General features: G+C 43.6%; 1 protein-coding gene and 1 long non-coding RNA gene across 2 annotated transcripts; both read right to left on the reverse strand.

Moving 5' to 3' along the window:
- Positions 1-1,035: 1,035 nt before the first annotated feature.
- LOC146971571 (uncharacterized) lies at positions 1,036-20,252 on the reverse strand. Its single transcript, XM_085802435.1, has 6 exons — positions 19,198-20,252; positions 18,505-18,660; positions 17,700-17,792; positions 17,406-17,561; positions 17,270-17,357; positions 1,036-1,202 (listed from the first exon to the last, which is right to left on the reverse strand). Exons 1-6 carry the CDS (start codon positions 20,242-20,244, stop codon positions 1,036-1,038), a joined length of 1,707 nt encoding a protein of 568 aa, XP_085658561.1. The 5' UTR covers positions 20,245-20,252.
- A 322-nt stretch (positions 20,253-20,574) lies between these two features.
- On the reverse strand, positions 20,575-21,327 carry LOC146971572 (uncharacterized). The gene is made up of 3 exons (XR_015037913.1): positions 21,166-21,327; positions 20,808-20,899; positions 20,575-20,654 (listed from the first exon to the last, which is right to left on the reverse strand). It is a non-coding gene; the product is annotated as an uncharacterized LOC146971572 (long non-coding RNA).
- Positions 21,328-21,748: the final 421 nt, after the last annotated feature.

Raw genomic sequence — 21,748 nt, forward strand, 5'->3', positions numbered from 1 at the left:
TTCCAATGGGGGAGGAGCAACATTATGGATTATTTTGTACACTAAACATCAGAATACATCATTAAATTATCAAAGCTAAGTGTTTTACATTTGTTAAGTATTTCACAGTGATGACACTTGTGATTTTCTGTCTAACATTTTCAGGGCTTGTTTGTGGAGTGACCTGATGTGTTTCAAGACAGATGGACTTGCCTGAGACCAACATGACATACAATAATTATAATAAGACAAAATCATGGCATTGAAATAAGTTTTAGAGACTTCAACTGTTAATGAATTCCTGATGTTTCTCAAGTTTGATAATGTGTTTGACATTCGTATTCCTTTATTCCACCTTACAACATCACATACACTCTCCTACACCCATGCACTACATCACTGATTCTACAGACCACACACGCCTTGATTAGTTTAGGTTCCCTTTTTATGTTAACTTTCTTTAAATAAATACTTTGTTTATCGGCTCTTGTGTGCATCTCCCTCCTTTGTCATGGCCGTGCGGACCGGTTTGTGACACTAACTGACAGTTGGCTGTACTGAACAGATACAGTTGAACATTGTTATTGATCCTCTGATCCAACTCTTGACCAATTGGCAACAAAAATATGTCTCAAGTTGTCAGATAATTCCTGTAAGATTAAAGTGTTTAAAGTTGATAAACTTACATGTCCCTTACATTCAGACACACAGGGGTAAGTTGTAAAGTTGTCAGTGAAAGGAAGACTACACCAGCCTCTCTGATATCTACCATCATGCTTGAGATATTATCCTGAAGTTCTAGTATGATATCAGCACATGGATCTTTTTCAGATTGTGAAATGTTTTTAGCCATAATGCAGAACTCTTCATTTGGTAGGGTTGCGACCACACTGCTGCGGGTCTCTTACACCACCGCTCTGCGTGACGTGTAGTTCATCTAGCTGCTGCGTTCCCCAGTGCCAACCACAAACTTTAGGGCCTATTGAACAACTGAAAATTTTTTAATGAACTTGCTGCTAATTTGTTTTTGCGCTCATTACGTTTGCGGTGCTATCGTTAATTTTCCCACTGGTTGAGTCCAGCGTGGTTTCTGAGCAGTGCTGACTCGGCCTTGGCAGGTTGTGGCGTTGATGGAGCCAGCGGTGAACAACTTTCCTTCACTTGAAAGCTTGTGGCGAGGGCTTTGCAGCGTCTCTTGAGGTTGACGGCCAGCTGTGATTGGACTGGCAAACATACAGCAAAATTATAAATCATCAAATATGTTACTGTAACTATGATTTATTCATTAAATGATGCTACTGTACTATACAGGTCCACCAGCCTCTAGTCTGCAGCCTCTCATCCATTACCCGCCATATTACACAGAGCTCTGCTGAAAACACAAGCTCTTTTTTTTTTTTCGCTTAACAAGATCCATATGGCACCAATTGTGGTCATATCTTACTCAATCCCTCTGAGGCCCTACATTACACATTATGCATCATACATAACAAGTAAAAAAAAAAAAAACCTTTTGTGTGCATTTTTAGTTCTTTTGTTTACCCTGAAAGCTTTTGGAAATATAGAATGATAATAATAACTCTGAAATATTAAAGTAAATGTAAATGCAGACGCCTTCACAGTTACATTAATGCTGTACATTTTCGGGGAATGAGAGTGCAGCGTTGGTGCGGGTCGAGTGCCACAGGCTGCAGGGAACAGATGAAATATTGTACATTCCTGAACAAGTCTCCAGGCTTATCAAGCGGCAACGCATGGAAAACACTCTCCTTGAGGTCCATTAGTGCTCTGGCAGTTCAACATGGCACCAGTGGTTCTCATGCATGTTTATGCAACAGAGCCATGTGTGCACTACAGATTTAATAGCTGTGTGTGGGGACCCCCTGCCTCAGATGAAAGAAGAATCTTTTGTTTTTCTGTTTTGCACGACGTTGATCAGAGATGAGTTCAAAGCGATAGGTGGCAGTTGGTAAAAGTTCTGAGCAGTCTTTTCTTGCGCTTTGATCAAAACGAAATTATTCGCAGAATTTTGCAGAAAGTTTGACAAACATTTCCCAGGGCCAAAAATAATCTTTCATATGTTTTCAGGCAAAGAAACAAAGGAAATAAAAACAGAGACATGGCTACGTCTGCAGGGTTTATAAAACTAGACAAGAAATGCCCATAAAAATGTTGACTGGTTTCACGCTTTAACACGGGAGAAATGCCACACAACCAAACACAATTTAACCACAGTTGACCACTGTAGTTAATGTTAGAGGGAAATTTGACTCACATTTGGCATCAACCAGCAGACACATGAAATGTGGGTTTGTTAGTGTCAGTCATAGCAGAAGGCAGTGTGAGCACTGCTCTGGAGATTCCTTGGCCTCTAAAACCTCAAACTGCAAACTCATAGCTGTGTGGGACGACGTGTTATTATGTTTAAATGCAAATATTCACATGGTGAACTGATTTAATATTACTGATTATTGAACCATTATTTTGGTTTAAATATTTTTTTGATTTTTTTCTTATGATCAATCCATTTCTACTAGAAACTGTAAACTGTGGCCCAACTTTGGATGCTTGTCTGATTTGGGTCTCTTGCTTGGTTGATAGATTACAGTAGCAGTAGGCTATCTGTTAGCACTTACCTAACTGTCTGCTCCATGTTGACAGCTGCTTTACAAAATATGAGACTTCAGGACCCCGTTTTCCCCGGGAAATTCAGTTATTTTAAATGGTAAATGGTCTGTATTTATATAGCGCTTTACTATACCTGAACGATACCCAAAGCGCTTTACAGTACATCACATCCACCCATTCACACACACATTCACACACTGATGGCGGAAGCTGCCATGCAAGGCGCTAACCACGACCCATCAGGGGCAAGGTGGGTAAGGTGTCTTGCCCAAGGACACTACGGCAGCAACCGGGACAGAGCGGGATTTGAACCGCCAACCCTCTGATCGTTGGACAACCTGCTCTACCACCTGAGCCACTGCCGCCCCATACATTTAATTAAGTTATTTTAATCAATCATTTGTCCCGCCGTCTTCCTGTTTACACATTTTACTGTAAATATCCCGTATTTCCCCTCCGGCCCAGCAGGTGGCAGTACAGTAGTTGTAGCGGCCCAAGTACGCATGAAGATTCGTGAGATTCGAGTTGCGAGATTCGAAAATCGTAAGTGCGAGCGTGAACCCTGCTACTGTCACTCCGAACAGCCATGACCCCTTACCCAGAGCGATAGATATAACAGAGTGGCGACAGCCTTTGATGTCGCCGCCAGCGCGGTCACGTGGTTCATGTAGGGGAGAGCCGGGTCGATTGATACACGGGACGATTGATACACAGCGATTTCCTCGAAAACCACACAAGCTTGAGCTGTCAGATTTTGTCACTATGTTCAGCACTCAACACCGACCAATCCTGGGAAAGCTTGTGAAATTACGTCACGCCATTCAAAAGTTATTAGCGCGAACCGGTTTTTGACTACGGAAAGGAAAATGTTAGGTGCGGTAGTTTTTTTGTGATCAAAAGTTGTATTGTGTGTTTCATGCAATAATAATATGACCTAACAACAGATGAATTCGTACATAAACAGGTCCTAAATTATGAAATGTCATAGTTTTGAAGTTTAGAGGCAAAACAGGTTTTATTGTCAGTAGTCGCTGCAGGGACGATTGATACAGCTGTTTCAAATGTCCCTCACGCCACCGTGCGTAGTGATTGTGGTCACACTGCGCGATCAATATCTGTATATAAATCACCAAATTAATAGCCTAACTGTTTTGCAATGAACAACAACCGATTTGAATGAACAACATATATTTTTAATAAACACCACATATTTTTAATGTTCGTGTTTATGACATGAATCAACAGATATTCAGCAAAGTGAGGGGAAAATGCCGAGGGTAAAATGACAATATGTTCAACTGTGTATCCATAAACATGACTTAGGACAGGGAAATAAGTAGGCTAAATGAAATGAAAATGCAGTTGTCCAACAACTCGTACAAAAGAAGAAAGGCGAGTTTAATCGAAATGCGGATCTTGACAATCACGCACGGGACAAAAATATTTTTTTTGACCTATTTATATTGTGAGAAATTATGTGACATTTTGGCAATTACTAGTACACTAGTATGTTGTCCGATATGCTGCATAAAAAAAAAGAGTAATGTCAGTAGTTTCTGTTTAAAACATGCTGTTTCAACCGTCCCTCCTCTGTGTCTCAAACGACCCGCATAGGTGGGGCGTTTGAGACAAATGTCAACTTACGTTCAAAGTTATAAAACAGCGCGATCATCCAACATATGTGTTAAATTACACTTGTAACTAAGAGAATACACATGTCAGTTGTTGATCACATGATAAAAATGTTTGTGTACATAACGTCATCTTTGAAAAAGACGTTTAAATGAAAAGTGTATCAATCGACCCGCCTCTCCCCTAGCTCCCAATAGTTCCAAACGAGGCTGCCGCTGTCATGTTCTGCTATGGGACAGACAGCACTGAGCTTGCTTTTGGACGGTAAATATTAAAAAATAAACCGTACAAAGGTATATTTACAACTGTTACTGAATTACTGTATGTACATCAATGTCAGTTTTCAAACAAAAGGCAAAATCTTCTTGCTTCAAGGTTTTATTTGTCACTCTAAAGTGAAGATTAGCCTGCCCTACAGTAAAAATGGCATAAGAAGAGGAGTAAAGCAATATATTAAGCGGGAATATATATATTTAAGCATAAAAGATGTTCAATCAAACCCACACAGTTTGAAACAACGTTCAAAACACACACAGCCAGTATCACAACTAAATATAAAGCCCGCTAGCTTAATGCTAACGTATAATGCAAAACCTCATAGACGGGCTAACAGAAATTAGCATCGATATCGCCATTTTGCGGCAACCGAGCCACAGCAGTAAAGCTGCCAAAACCTGCCTTTAGCGCTGTGAACACGTCACAGTTTTAATATTTTGTTCATGCAAGAAAGTCACCGTTTAATCCGGAGTCTGTGGTCAGTTCATAACGTTTGTTAGGAACTTGCACCGATGTTTGTTCTGGGAGAAGTGCAGAGTCTGTGTGAGCCCAGACCGGGGACCAGGGGCAGCGGCTGTCACAGCAGCAGCAGCCGCTCTACTGGGTTCCAGGGTGCCATTCCGAAGGGCCGCCACTCCGAACGTTTACTTTAATTTGTCGGAATGCCGACCCTTAATTATTTATGGGAAAAGGGTGCCATTACGAACCTGAAAGAAAGGGTGCCATTCCGAACCTGAAAAAATCTTGAATGGTTTAAGGCACGGAGTAAACAATTGTTGTTACGGTGGTAGCGTAGTGGTCAGAGCATCTGATTTCGACGCGGTGGATCAGGGTTCGACCTCGGGGGAGATACATATTAACTGAGATTTTATTGGCCCCTACCTAACCTTTTTACTAAACTTAACCAACTCCTTTCTACATTGCCTAAACCTAACCAAAGCACAGAGCAAGGACATTTATTTTCAGCAGGAGTGCCGCGGCTGCATCAGACCATGGATGTAATGCATCAGACTCGCACCTGGGTGAAACTTTGGAGGGGGAGGGGGAGGGGGAGGGGCCGGTCGGGCGCTGTCCCCGCGGCGCGTCGTGTCAAGCCGGGCAGGAAGTCAAACCACGAGAGAATCCGGTCAATTTTCAAAATAAAACACATTCGGAACGGCGGCCCCTCGGGAAGTTCGAAATGACGGACCTTCGGGAATTTTCGGACTGGCAGACCGTCGGAATGGCGGTCCTTCGGAATGGCGGTCGCCCCCCGCTCTACTGAGCTGATCTGCCGGCGGGCCGACCGTCCGTCCTCCCGTCGGAGAAAACGAGCCAAGTAACGTATCCGCATGCTTTTAGAGGTTTACCGCTGGCTTGTTAAATTATTTTGAAGAGATTAATGTTGGTCTCATTGATGAAATTTAACAACTGTGGCAGTGGCATTAGTTTGTTTGAATGAAAAGTGAGCAGGGCTGCTTCTGGGCTACGGACTGAAATCACCACAGTTACGTAAATAAATAAATGTTTTTCAATGAACCGATCAGTCTAATAATTTTTATTTTGTTAAGTCAACATGGTTACTGTACTTGGGAAAGATTATTACCACTTTATAACTTAAAATTGGTCGGTATTTCGTCAACGTAGCTCAGTAGTTTCTTGCTGTGCAGCCATAGAAACAGACGTGGTCCAGCGCCGCGGGAGGAATGTTTGGAACTATTGAGGGCTCCATAACCCGGAAGTTGGCGCGCCATTTTTTACAACGGAGTCCTATGGGAGTGTCGCCACTCTGTTATATCTATCGCTCTGCCCTTACCCTTTTAGAAAAGTGTATGCTACAAACCAAGCCTATTTTCTAGGCCTTTTCTCGAAAATTGCATATCCATAATAAAATGAGTATATCTCTGCAACCACAAGGTCTATTTGAATACTTTTGGTGTCATAGTAAAGGGAAAAAATTGAGAAATTACTGAGATGCGTACATTTCAGTATATGTGTTACTGGTGAAGAGTAAATGGAAGAAATTATTTTTTTAAATTGAAAAAATTAAATAAATTTAAAGCAGATAACAGCGGCACGGCCGTTTCGGCTAATGCTGTGTTCAAGGCAGGCTTTTGAAACCGTAAGTTACAGCTTCATGTCCACCTCAACTACCGGACGTTGGTGGAGTTCCAGGTAACCCGTTAGCTCGTGTTTTTACCGTGTCCTGTTGTCTGGTAAAAAAGTTCCCGATAACTGCCACTCGTAAATTCCGTCCGACCCGTGAACTCGTTATCCAGATCGAATCTGGTCTGACTTCCACAGGAAGGAAAAATCACAAAGTACGACGTTTCCTTGAACGCACCATGAGTTAGGCAGCCCCCGCCTGGTCAGGCATCAATTGGTCCTCGTAGCTACGTCACCACATTCACGCGCATCCCTTGGCTGACACACAGCCCTTCATGCCGTTTCTCCTACAGTGGAGTAAACTTGTATCCCACAAGGGAAAATTTTCTCTGAGGTTTCAGCAGAGCTGAGTGACGGAGAGACTCGTGTTTAGGCTGAAATACTTCATTGGTATCGTGATTGCTGCTGACGGAAACTAGGACTATTTAAGGAAAGAACTTATTATTAACTAAAACATTCACTGATTATCTGCTTTAATGTTCGGCCTTAAAAAAAAAAAAATACAAGGTGTCCTTCAGAAATGATGCTGCCTAAAGCTCAATACATCTATCAAATGATTGTACAAATGTGGATAATGAACATTATCTCTGCAGTTGGTTGATTATGATAAAAGTGAAAGCAAGCTACAAAATTATTGAGATTTTACTACAAAATATTCAGGCAAGCTTTCCAAAATGTCCATTTTTGGCACAGCTTGGAACCACCTACCACTATAAACCATTGTTTAAAGTTATGGTCTACGATTTGGAGCATTGGTAATTATTATTAACATCGTTTATACAGCGGATATCAGGTCTGTCGATAGTGGTTCCGATATAGACACAATATAAATAGCAAAAGGAAACCAAAAAAATCCAATTCAGTCTATCTCAAGCGTGGGCTTGCATAGTAAATTGACCAATGGGGCGGCCGCGCGCCTCGTCCGGCTCCCACTCGGGCTCGTAACCCATCCATCCGATCCCCTCGTCTCGCCTGCTCCTCCTCGTACCCGCCTCGTTCCCCACACCCCTCCGCATAGAAACTACAAGTACCGTAGTTGTAACCCACCAATTCAGCCACCTGCTGCCTCCACCACCCCGCCCCCGGTCGGTCTTGCCGGAAAAAAAGCCCCAATAGGATTCAGAGAAGCCACAGTACAGAAGCACAGAAATGTTGTTGCTGGCCCTTATTACTTAGTTCCGGGGTGCCGCAGTGAGTCTCCCTGATCCTCTCCAGGACACACAAGCCGCTCTTCCAGCCGCAGCCTGACCGGGGTGCGCTGCTGCACCCTGACACGTCCGCGGGCCCTGCTGAGCTCATGGGTCTTCCTCCTCTCCCCGATCACACAGCCGCTCTCCAAGCCGCAGGCCTGAACCGGGGTGTGCTATGCCACTACCCTGCACACCGCGGCAATTGCTGAGCTACCTGGTCTTCCTCCTCTCCCCGGACACACAGAACCGCTTCCAGACGCAGCCTGGGCTGGGTCTCTCTGCACTGCGGTGCTGAGGGTGCTCCAGGCCCGGTTCTTCCTGTCCTTATCCCCAGACACAGCAACCCTGTGGCCGGTCAACCCAGCGCGAGGAGTCTCCCTTGTAGCATGAGGCTGTGCTTAATGGTTTCGATAATGGGCGGCGACTGCTCGTACCAGCGGTCGCCACGGTCCCGTTGCAAGGGGGACGGCGACGACGCGGTAACTGGGCACCGCCTCGTTTACCAGGCAAGCTGGTGCACTGCGGGCGGCGCCTGCCCCGATGCCGGCGCTGTGCACAAGCTGACCGGGTAACGAGGCGGTTTATAGTGGGCTAGCGCGAGCATGCCTCATGCATTCATGCTACAGAGGGAACTCTTCGCGCTGGAGTGACCCAAGGTCAGGGTCCTGTGTCTGGGGAAAGAGGAGCTGGAAGAGTCGGGGCTGGAGATCCGCGGCGCCGCGGTGCAGAGAGAGACCAGGTTTTTGCAGCTGGCGGGTGCTGAGTTTAAGCTTTTTGAACAGGTAATCTTTGGTTTTATTGTGGGAAGTATTTTGTGACTGTGATGTATGACATTTTTACTCCGCATTCCAAGGCATCCGGATTTGGTTTTCTGCAGGCAAGCAGGCCTTGTTGCTTGCTCCGCTTCTGCTCTGTGAGGGGAGGGGGGGGGAGGCGTGTCGCGGGGATTAAGGACGCCGAGGGGCGGGCCTATAGACTGTAAAAAGAAAATGGAGTCGCGTCTGTGACGTCAACCATTGGTTTTTGGGTGAGTCTTTTTGAGACTCATATATGGCGGGCCTGCTTGAACCAGAGCCACTGTTGGATTGGCCGGCCGGAGAACGGCCCACTGGCCTCGACAGCAGCTGTCCACGGGAGCTGCTGGAACCTGTCACTCAAACGTTTCCGCCGCCCCCTAGATTAGCAGAGTGTTAACCTATAACAGTAAAACGGCTAGAGGTTAAAAAAATAATTCTACCACCCCAGAGTGTTTGTCCGGGAGGTAGAAAGAAACTATCGATGGGAGAACGATAAAAACGTTCTGACACCGGGGCTTTTACACATGTTTATTGAGGATGTAAAGTTCGGCGAATTTCTAACATGGGGAGGGTTCTATGGAAGATATGCTCCTTCTGGACACCCAGCCCCCAGGAGGAATCCGAGTGGGGATTGCAGTTTTTGGAAACGCGAGAATGTGAGCTCACTTTAAGAACCCACAACTGCCCCTTGGGCGGGGTTTTTCCGAGCATACGGAGTCGGAGGGGGGCGGCCGGTATGTGCGGGCGGGTGGGGGTTGTTGGTGTGGTGGTGATTGAGTAGCATTGTGTGATTTTTTGTCCAAAATTTTTATCTTTCATACTTTCAAAACGTAGGGACCAATAGCTTTAATCATTTTTATTTTCACGCAATTTGTGCATATAAACTAACTCTGGTAAAACAAATCAAAAACCGGGATTAATATCAATTACTTTTTATAGGCCCTCTGTTGCCCTATGCCTAAACTGCACTCGAGAGCTAGTTTGTTGGCATATCAGCCTCTCTTTATCTCTGCTAGCAGGATTGATCGCATTGATGTTGATATGATTATTGACAGCTCATTCGAAATGATTAGAGCCATGACGTTGCAGGCTGTTTGATTTGCGTTTTGATGCTGCTCGCTCGTAAAATAAAATAGGGTCCCACCGGAGCTAGTGATGGGATCGGAAGTTTCTTTTTCTTTTTGGACCTGTACTGAAATAACTAGGAATCATGTTCCTTAAAATGAGTCGTTCAAAAAATTCGTTCACCGAATCACTCCCCCCCCCCCTTTTTTTATTTTTATATTACCTACTACACAGTGAGCGCGAGTCCTCTGTGCACAGTACATTCACTTAACATGACGCTACTCTGTGCATGCAGTACACCCAAGTGAATAGTGGACACAAGCGCAGTACTGTTGAACCTGAATCAAGGTTCTGCAGCAGCAGAGTTCTCTGGTGTCAGGTTCGCGATTATCACCGTGAGTCGTATCTGAGTAAACAGCTTCCCCAGCGGCAGTTCTCTGTGATCACTCGCGAACTACACAACACTACCCGCCGCTCCCAAAGCCCGGCCGGACCGATTTAGATGTAACACCGGACAAAGTTCAACTGGAAATATTGTGGATTTACCCATAAAACAAACTTTTCACGGCAAAACAGCAAAGGTAGGAGGAAATGTACAACCATGTTTTGTTTGTTTTGTGTCTGTGTTTGCTGGACTTTGCTCGTTTTTGGCTTCTCTTTCTGCCATGCTGCTGTGTAGCTTCTGTGAGTAGCTTCTGTGTAGCCGGGGGGGCGACCGCCATTCCGAAGGACCGCCATTCCGACGGTCTGCCAGTCCGAAAATTCCCGAAGGTCCGTCATTTCGAACTTCCCGAGGGGCCGCCGTGCCGATGTGTTTTTATTTGAATATTGACCCCGGATTCTCTCGTGGTTTGACTTCCTGCCCGGCTTGCCACGAGCGCAGCGGGGGACAGCGCATGTTTCGTGTTCGTACCGAAACCCCTTACCCCTTCCCCTCCGCCTCCAAAGTTTCACAAGGTGCGGTAACGTCTGAGTGCATTACATCCTTGGTCTGATGCAGCCGCCGGCACTCTGCTGAAAATAAATGGTCCTTGCTCTGTGCTTAGTGTTAGGTTTAGGCAATTGTAGAAAGGGTTGGTTAAGTATAGTAAAAGGGTTTAGGTAGAGGCCAATAAATAATCGCAAGTTAGTTAAATATGTATCTTCCCACGGGTCTTGAAGGTCGAACCCTGATCCCACCGCGTCAAAAAAAAGCAGATGCTCTAACCACTACGCTACCACAGCAATTAGCCTTGTTTACCTCCGAGCCGTTAAACACATTCAAGATTTTGTACAGGTTCGGGAATGGCACCCTTTCTTTCAGGTTCGTAATGGCACCCTTTTCCCATAAATAATTAAGGGTCGGCATTCCGACAAATTAAAGTAAACGTTCGGAGTGGCGGCCCTTCGGAATGGCACCCTGGAACCGTGTAGCCGTGGGTGCTATGTAGGCTATCGTTTTTGTAGTGGGCTCTTTCATGAGCGGTAGCTGATGTGTTCTGCATAATGTGGCTACAGTATGAGCCAGAAATGTGGCGACTGGGTCCACACAGAGGTGCTTCATGAAGTTTGATGTTTAGTTGATTATTTGAGTAGTGTTTGGGCTGTGTTTGGGTCATAAAAACATGGTATTTACAGGCTGTGGGCCAGCTTCTGCTAGCTTCTGCTGTTTGATTTGACATAATACGACTACAGTATATTCTTTCATAATTAGTGTAGTGGTGGCTCTGTGATTGTTCTGCATGTCTTCAAGTCCCCCATATGGGGAACTTTGGTTTTATTACTCAACCACTTACCAACTAGGCTACAAGATGGTTTTCACAGCTCCTACTTCCTGAATTTAGGTGGGCATCCTTATTTCATCATGTCCACCACTATAGAGCTCCGGACCCCACGTGACCTCCAGCGTTCGAGCGGCCATTTTGGCAGGAAACTGACCAGCTCCGAAGCATTGACTGTAAGCGCTGAAGCCGTCTGAGTTCACATGATCTCACTTTAATTCCAACATATTGGACTTAATATAAAAAAAACGAAATGGATTAAATATTACCGACCCTTATAATGCCCCCGGGGTGCTTTTCAAAAATATTTTCGCAGAACAGGATGTCCTAGACCTGCAGTATCTGGGCACAGCTACCTGATCAACTACTCTACAAGCATACAAAAGCCGGCTTTATGCTCTTTGTGCTCCACAAAATGACACAAGCAGGAAAGACGGTGACAAAAAGAAAAGAAAGAGGCAAACACATATAAGCTGTGAGTCTCCTTCGCCTCCAGCCTGTCCAAGCTGACCCAGAGCCGGTCGCAGCGCACCGCCGCATCCGCCGCGGGCTGATCAGCACCGGGGAGAGCTCCCGGCCGGCACCCCGACAGCACCCCGGACAGCTACGAGCTAACGTTAGCCATGCTACACTGCATTAACTGGGATGATACGACACTTACCCTTCTAGTGAGGATACAGCAGGTTATGCTGGTAGATTCCACAGCTGGACGTTCATCACAAAGCCGGACTGCGTCCATGTGTAACCCTCCAGGCTTTTGTATGCTTTTAGAGCAGTGCGATGCAAAGTTGATCAGGTAGCCTAACTTAGCTGTGTCCAGATACTGCAGGTCTGGGACATCCGCCGGCGGCCGGAGATACTTTTGAAAAGCGCCCCGGGGGCATTATAAGGGTCGGTAATATTTAATCTTTTTAGTTTTTATATATATTAAGTCCAATGTGTTGGAATTAAAGTGAGATCATGTGAACAGACGGCTTAAAATCTTCCATTTTACTGCCAAAATGTTGTGCAGCTGTTCTCCTGGTCCACCGATCCACGTCTGCCCTCCTCCCGCACTATCTACATGTACAGTCACATTGTTTACGTTACGTTGTGTGTTTTAATTAATCCTGTTTAACACACACAGTGTGATCGCGGTACCGACAGAGTGACAGGCAGGCTCATTGTCAATGTGCAGAGGGATGAGGGACAGCTGTTACTCCCCACAGTGACTCCCCACACTTAAACCTAGTTGCTTCTATACTGAAAAACCCTGACATGTCAAGCTTTAGGGTGTGTTTGAGGACTAATTTATCCGTCTAACCCACAGTCTATGGTCTAACCATCATAACTATGACACCTGAAACGGTAAACACAGCTGATCGATCGAAAAAAATTAAGGTGGAGTGAATTTTTTCTGTCACTGAAAACGGCTGGTTCTTGAACGTAACTCGGTCAAAGTAAGACTTATCCTCAATATGTTTTGCAGTTCTGTTAGGTCATACTACATGCTGACAAAGTTATACATGTAAGACTTGTATGGGCTCGGAGAAAATCGCTTTGTTACTCGTTCCGCACCCGGCTCTCCCCTGTATCTTTTGTATCTACTCTACGAAAATCTTCAGATTCCTGCCAAAATGGCGTCGCTGTCAGTTTCGGGGCTGCGTGACGTCAGCGTGACGTCAGCGTGACGTCAGCTCCCGGAGCTCTATTGGATGAATCAGGTGTGCCTGACTTCAATACAATGATCAGGCACACCTGATTAATCACATCACATGAAATAAAAATGCCCACCTAATTTCAGGAAGTAGGAGCTGTGAAAACCATCTTGTAGTTTGACTAGGGGTCATTTTAAGTGTCTTGTACTTTTCTAAAACTGTAAGGGGTCATGGGTGGTGGATAATTTCCCTTACTTTCAAATCCCAATGTTGACACCAGGTATGTTCAGAACAAGGAAGGGGCAGTAGGCAGGGCACCGCTGCAGTATTTACACCTGTTCACCACAAACATTCATGACTGTCTAGTCTTTTTTTTCTTGTATTTGTCATTAAATGTGTCTTGTAATCTAGGCCACAGTGGTGGCATGACACGGGGGAAAAAAAATTGTATTCATTTTTTATGAAATTCATAAAAATGGTGGCCATGACACAGATTTATAGATTTTCTGGGAGAGTCCAATGTGAAGAAATCAGGAAGGAATTGAGTGTCCTGGGTTTCTAAGGAGTAGCCTAGATGACAGCCACATTTGTAGTCCCTGCTGACCAGGGTCACTTTTTCATTAGATTTAGAATATATAAAAATTGCAATTAAACTTCTTTTTTGTTTGTTTTGTGAATATAATAATTTTCCTGACTTTAACCAAAACAATACTAAAATCTGAAAAAATATAAATTATAAATGAAACAGCAATATTTTTTATCATGTCCCTGAGTTTTGTTCCAATTCCTCCGTTTTAAAAATGGTTCAGTTCAGCATCTTCAGTATTGAGGAAGTGACATCACTCTAGAAGAACATACTGAAAAGAGAAGAAAGTGTCTTTTACTTATATGTCATTGTTTTTATTGTGAGATTTATGTCGTCAAGCTCAACCTTTCAACTCCATTATACACATTATTATAATTTCATGATTTCCTAAAGTCATGTGGTGCTACATGCCTTGGCTAAATATTGTCTTATGCTACTTTCAGCCAAAAAATTGGAAAGTTGCACCCAAAGTGCACCAAATTCAGAGAATCACCAAGAGAAGAGCTGCAGTGTTTTCTGCATCTCTTCCTTTCCAGCCCCCGTATGATGACAGTAAAGTGAAGAAACCAATACTGTGCACTTGAGGATGTATCAAGTAGACTGTCAACAGAATCTCTTCCATAACAAGTGGAGTATCCAGTATTCACATAAGCCAGAGAAGAAAAAAACTCAAAATCAGTATATCATATCATATTTTATCACTCAAACCTTGTGTTTACTTTTCATATTTTTATTCAAATTTAAACCAATGTTCCCTTTCCATCACTTTACTCTTTTACTTTCAAAGGACCTGAAAAAATGTGGGTTTGTTGACTCTGCCTGTTGAGGTTTAACCAACCAATATGATTATTTCTGCTCCCAATGCAGCTGTGTTTGTACAAGGAAAACTCCAATCTGTGTCTGAGATATTGCGCGTGACGAGGGAATGAAAAACGAATGAAAAGAAGACGGCTGATTTATTGTCATCCAAATGATTGTAAATATTTAGCTCACAATAAAATGAAACAATGGAAAAAGCAGGGATTGAATGACCGAGGACGTCTCACGGCACAAGCACGCGCCGCAGAGAGGGGAGGGGGGAGATGAAAAATAATTCTATTGTTTTTCCTGAAAACGGGCCGTTTTTAACCTCTGGCATGATATTAATTAAACTCGAACCTGAATAAATAAATGCTTTTACTTCATCTGTGATCCTGCAGTTCACTCAGCTGTCAGCCAGACGTCATGTGATGATCCTCCTCTCCTTCGGGCAGGACGTCTTCAGCTCCAGCTGTAGCGGCTCAGGACTGTGATGATGGAAAATAAAGAGTGCTGATCCCTCACAAAGTGCATTGCTCCAGGTAACCTTGACAATGACTGCTGGTGGACGGGGGAGGGGGAGGGTCAGGGGTATAGGGGAGGTGGGGGCCGGTGGGTGCAGGTAATTCAGACAGAAGAGGTTTCCATTTATCTTGTGGTGCAGTGGCGGCAGCAGGATTTATTGGGCTTTGGGTGTCATCCTGTGACAAGGTGCACATTCTTTCCGTGCATTATGGGCTCGGATGATAGTAGTCGGAGGCTCCCTGTAAATAACCTCGAGGTTATGTCTTTTATTGAGTTACACATTGTGTTAAATTTACGAGTGAAGCCCAATGGAAGAAAATATAAAAGAATGCACAAGTAGCACACCCAGCGAAGCATGAGCAGCAGAGGTGGAGGAGATGCTGGGCGTTTGGCCGGCTTTATGGCTGATAACGTGAAAACAGTGATGCAAAGGCAAGTGGCACAAACGACTGAAATGAAACACATTAAAATGATGTTGGATGAACAAGCACATTGAAATATGTGAAAACTAAATTACATTTATTGCATTATCTCTGTCTTTCAGTGGTTATTTTCCACTTGTGTATGAAATCCCATTGGACAACTAAGAAGTAAACACAGCGTCCAACCCCACATCTGTACTGTGAAGACAAAGATTGAGATTGAGGGGGGGTACATGGAGGAGTCACTAAAGTTGTGTCAAAGTCAGTTGCAATATTCACAAATGACCTGTCAAGGGTCCTTTATGTCAGATGTGATTGGCTCCAGTCCCCTGCGACCCTGCATGCACTGAAAAAAGTATAACCTTGCTCAAACTAAAAAAAATGATGTCCAGATATCACATCTAAAATATTTGACTTCACAGAATCTAAATTGAGTAACTTCATATGAGCTAATTATTTTATGTTGGTGTAAACAATAATACTGCACTTGACTCAACCTTAATTTTTTGCCTTGATCCAAATTATTTTCTTCACTTTTAGTTATTGAACCAAACTAATAAATTGAAATTGAACCAACCTAATGTATTCACTTTTAACTGATTTAACTTGAATTGTTTGCATTGACACCAGTTAATTAATTTACATATATCCAAACTATATTTTTTACATTTTATTTGACCCAAAAATAATTTGTTTCCCACCTTATAAACTCTATAAAAAAAGACACTTCGCCAACAGATTACATTAAATGTATTTATTAATCTTAAACATATTAACCATATGCAACATTAACATTATGCAATCGGCCTTCATTTTTTTAAATCTAAAAGAGGGCAGATATGTGTGTAACCCTGGACTATGACTAAACCTGGATGCTGACTAAAATGATACACTGTATAGCATCCCTAAAGGCACTGCAAGGTGGCAAGGGGAGGAGACGGTGGAGAGAAGAGGAGAAAGGCTGGAGAGGGTGATGTGGAGCAAATTGAAAATTAAATAAAACACAGATGCTTCAACAAAGGGTGATATTGTTGTCATTTCCCTGTAATGCCTGGGATTAAACATCCAGACATAAAGCTACTTATTTTTTATTTGTATGTGAAATCATTACAACTTGTATAGCCATGTAAGAATACAATTTTCAGGTACTGATCTCTTTTATTTTTCATGCCAATCATTAATTGAAACTAAGACTACCTTTGATTTCTTGGGTTAGTCAGGCCAGGAGAAGATATGGAGAGGGGAACAGAGGAAAGGATGAGAGGCAGGAGAGAGGAGGAGAGAGAGCAGGACAGGGCCATGAGGGCAGGGGAGGATATACTGTTAACACACAGGAATAACAGTGAATTGTTTTTGAGAAAACATGCCGTTTTATCACCCTCTGGCAACTGCAATCTCCCTTTGAACTGGGCAGTCTTTATCAATATTGTATCTGAACTTAGAATCTGCTACAACATTTTCAGCACAGATCTTTAAGAAATACAAGTCAGATAAAAAAATAGATTAGCAAATGAACCAGGACAAACACACACGTGGTAATAGGCCTATACACAGGCTCTATACAATCTGAACTGTAATAACCGGTAAATGAAATTACATGAAATATTATTCAAAACACTCACTCAAAGCCCAACAATATAACATAGCCTTAATGGCTACAGCACCCTTGGCTAGGTGCAACTAAGTGCAGCTGAGGTTCTCCCCCTCATAAAGTGCTGACTTGTGGTTACTACAGGCTACCTCAATATAAATGCAACATCTACTGTGTGTGTAAACACACAAGCATGTGTACGCATGTCACACATACTACTGTGCAGTGTGGAGTTCACCATTCAGTTTGCGAATCTTGGAGCTCATCTTGTTGGAACCAAGCTCCATCAGGATCTTCTGAAGAGCCTCAAATGTGAACCTGAACCCCTGTGGATATTCCATGTTAAGAGCATAACAGAGTCCAAAGAGCATTACCACTCCAGCTGCCACAGAAGGCAACTCACTGAGAACTTCCACACCATCAATGATGATCCCGATCTCTTTTGGCTGTTGTAGAAGGCTGGAGTTCTCTCTAAAGACGAAGACCGCCATGGTGGTACTCTCCAGCTCGGCTTGATCTTTCTGGGACATCTGAGGTCAAATATAGGACAAAATGTACAAGTGAACAACTGATTATTAATCACCATATCTAATAGCAGGGCTTTCAAGCTTCCCCCAGGATTATTAAAGTTGCATCTCATCACGGAGAGACAACAGATTTGGACATACCGTATATTCTTTTATCAGGTCCTCAACACATTCTCCCAGGTATATGATGAGAGATTTGAGGACACACTCCCTTCTGAGATCAGCATCAGCATCCTGCAGGGACAGTGAAAAAGGGTTACTATGCAGTGTGGAGGATAGGCAAGCTTTTGAATTTCCAGCTCTACCACAAACAGTCGGTGCTTGTACGATTGGATCCATAGCACAATTAATTGAAATCAGAGCGTTACAGGATATGTCAGAGACCACTGACAGTCTCTCTTACAAGAGAGATGACTGGATGTCTCTTTGCCAGGTCAGGCCAATCCTGTCTTTTACAGCGCTCTCTCAAGACCTGCCAGTGGTGATTGACATGTTCTCATCCTGGATGTCTCTGCTTTCACTAATTTGTGCTGTGGATGAATGTGGATTTGAGCTGGAATCAAGGTATTGTGCAAGCATCTCGCTGGTTTGTGGAAGAGCTGGTATTTGCACTGGTCACTTCACAAATACAACAATGGCAGTAGCTCCCCACCAAGGGAGAAGGCCACAGCAAGGTGAGGAGAGCAGTTCCTCCAAATCCCCCAAAATGCAACTCTGTGTGCACCAGAGGAAGGGCACCTGCTGCTAGTGTGTAAAGAACATTTGCAAAGCCCACACATCCTTGCTTGACACACACACTTCATACCAACAGTTTAAAAAGATACAGCATTTTTCAAATGACTATAACCATAATCACTGAAATAAAAATGGAAAAGGATACCTATCCCCATCAGACAAGGGTTAAAATGCTAACTGTTGTTAGTGGTTCATTATATACACATCATACCTGATCAAGAAACTCCAGGATCATGGCAGTTTTTGCTTTGGTTGCCCCTCCTCTCTTTTTGATGATCTTCAGTAGCTGCGTGGAGTACTTGTCCAGCTGGGCCATAAATCTCGGCAGCAGGGGAACTGCAGTAACCCGCAGAAACTCTGCATTGATCTGTACATGAGGAAGCAGTGCACAATATATATATATATATTTTAATAATTTTTATTGAAGACAAACTTCGCACAAGCATTCATTTCCCACCTCCAAAGTATGAGTTTTATGTAGTCTCTCCTTTACTAAATTGTCAATTATCAAAATGTATAATTCTTCATACACAAATACCCCTCAATGATCATTTAGGTCCCACTAGAATGTATGGTCTATAACAATCATGTAACAATTGTTCCCCATTTGGTTGTGTTTTGGTTATGATTTGTTATGATTTGTTGTTGTTCATTGTTACTTCTGTCAAAATTTAGTTAGTTTCATTTATTGTCCACGGTGTGGAAATTTGTTTTTGGTCTCATAAAAACAACAAGCAGGACAACAACAACAACAACACTTACACACTTAGTAGTAATTTCAAACTAAATATAATTTTTGATGAAAAAGCAATACTATTACTAGTCTTCACAAAGCCCTGTGGATGTATTATTTCTGAAAAAATGTTTGTTATAATTAGTATGAAAGAGGTTAAGAAAGGTATACCTCTTCCACCTGAAATAGAGCTGGCCATCTTTCCATGAGGTTCTCGATGGAAGGGTTCTGATCTACAACCTCTTGCCTCCTAAACTCGAAGGTCCTGGCCATCTTCTCCCGTATGGTTTTGTCATTGTTTCTCTTCTTTACTTCAGTCAGAAGCAATGTTCTTTCTTGTTCCAGGCTTTCTGGAGTCTCAATGCTGGGCTGAGGATAATAATTGGCCTCACCTCTTCTTGCCTTTTTGTTGTTCTTTGCTGGGCGGGGAAGGGGATCTTCTCGTGACTTGGATTTGAGTGTGTTCACCATGAGCTCAGATGCAAGTCCATGTGACTTCAACTGAGTGCGATAATTGCACATCTTATTCTTGAGTCTCATTTTCCATCCATAGCTCTCATTGAAGGAGTCTGGTTGCCTAAGGCAGGGATGCTTCCTTGTGAGAGCCTCTGCGACATCACTCAGGTCTGCATCATTGGGGTACGCCTTGTAGGAGAAAATCTTCTCTGCCAATCTTTCCAGAATGTCTGACAGCATTTTAGACGTAGGGGTCAGTCTAGTTTGGTTCTTTGTGTATTCAGCATTCCCTTTCTCGAGTTGACCTTCTGTTTCAAAGGAGAAGGTTGGGATGTTGAACTCTTTCGGCCAGGGCTTTGTTCGGAGTCTCTCAGAAGAGCTGCTGCTGAGTATGATTGTGTCATCTGAATCAGTGTGTGTCGATAAGAAGCTTGAATCAGTGAGTGCCGATACGGAGCTTGAATCTAGGTCACTCAAATCAGTTGGGGCACTGTCTATGAATTCAAGAATGAGATCAGTATCAGGAACAGTCGGTATGACCTTGATGGTGGTAAGATCCTTGATCGAGGAGGTTGAGCTTAAGTTAACAAATGCTCCTCCAAAGTCAATATCTTTGTATTGCAGCCTGATGCCTCCAGTAAGTTTGTATGCTTCTTTGACCTGTTCAATGAGCTCTTCAACAGTGTCTGGCACCAGTGGTAGATCCATCCTCTCTGAGCTGTCGTCACTCAACAAGATGAGGAGTCGTATGGGATTTGCCATATTGACGGATCAAGGGTCCAGGAAGCTGCTTCAATACCAACTAAAATAACAAAGGACAGGGACACACAAAAGACATGGCATCAGCTCCCACTGCAGGTTTCTACAGATGAATAAAAACATTTGTTCTCAACGGTAGCCTATCTGATCTATCGGGTAATGCTTCAACTAATATTATAGATAATACCACAATACAACATAAGTTGATTTTACCCCCAAATTGTGGACAGGCTCCTCTAGGAAGCCCACACAACAATCATGGTGAGAGTTTGAGTAGGCTTCACCAGGTGAGGGGGGTCAGGTTGAGGACTGTTATTACCTGGATGTGTTGAAGAAGTTGAATGTAGATGGTGATGCCCAGGCAACCGATGAAGTGCAGGCTGGCGTCAAAAAACGTCCTGGATGTCTTTACACTGGGGAAGAGACATGAGAGACAACAGGACTCAGTCAGATACAGACACATATGATGAAGAATACTGAACCTCAGCAGGAGGAAGATTCCGGAGACCGACGAGTGAGCGAGAGATAGACCCAGGTTAGGAGTTGGGGTCACAACTCATTCTTACCTGGGCGTGTTGAAAAAGGTGTTGGTGTAGATTTTGATGCCCTGACGGCGTGTGTAGTGCAGGAGACTGGAGTCAAACCACGTCCTGGGTGTCTGGAGAAAAAAAACAGGAGAGACAAAGGGGGAGAGGGAAAGCATTAATTTACATTCAAAACAACCTTGTGTGGGCATAAAGATGACAGGTTAGAGTTGTAATAATGTTTCAGTGTCCCTTTAACTTAGTCCACCATTACAACAGGACTCAGAGACAGATACATGTGATGCAGAATACTGAACCCCAGCAGCAGAGAAATGAGGATTCCTAGAGCGGGAAATAGGGAGAACCAGGTTGGGGTCAAGGTCAGAACCGTCATTCTTACCTGGGTGTGTTGAGAGGGGTTGACAGATTGTGAGCAAACAACAGATGTAGTGCAGTAAGCTTGTGTAAAAACACGTCCTGGATGGGTGTGGAGAACAGGAGAGGGGGAAGCAAAGCATTATTTCACATTCACAATCACATTGTGTGAGCATAAAGATGACAGGTTAGAATTGTAATGAGTGTGTAAAAGTGCAGTGTCAAATTACCCCAGTGGCAATTAAGTGCCCATTTAACATTTCTAGTAGAATGAATTATATGCAAATATGATGTTTTGATGAAAATGCAGACCTTAAACTTGAATATGTCTCTTCAGGGTAATCAAACGCAATCCTCCCACAGTGTAATCCACCAGCGGATATGGATCCGTCAGTTCATCTGGCGCCACGAGTATTATGTCTTTGGTGGGGCTCACTTTAAGTTCAAAGGCCCTGAAGTGTTCCCAGTGCCATGCACTCAGCTTCCGAACAATGAAAAAAAGATTGTCCTTCAGAACCAACATGTGGATGATTTCAGTGAATTCAGGGATCCCTGCCAAAGATCCATATGCAAGGATCATTCCAGTTCTGTAATTGAATCCATCGTAA

The sequence above is a fragment of the Trachurus japonicus genome, chromosome 16 (assembly GCF_045865225.1).
Source record: "Trachurus japonicus isolate A0001 chromosome 16, Traja_1.0".
In the NCBI taxonomy this organism is placed as follows: Eukaryota; Metazoa; Chordata; class Actinopteri; order Carangiformes; family Carangidae; genus Trachurus; species Trachurus japonicus.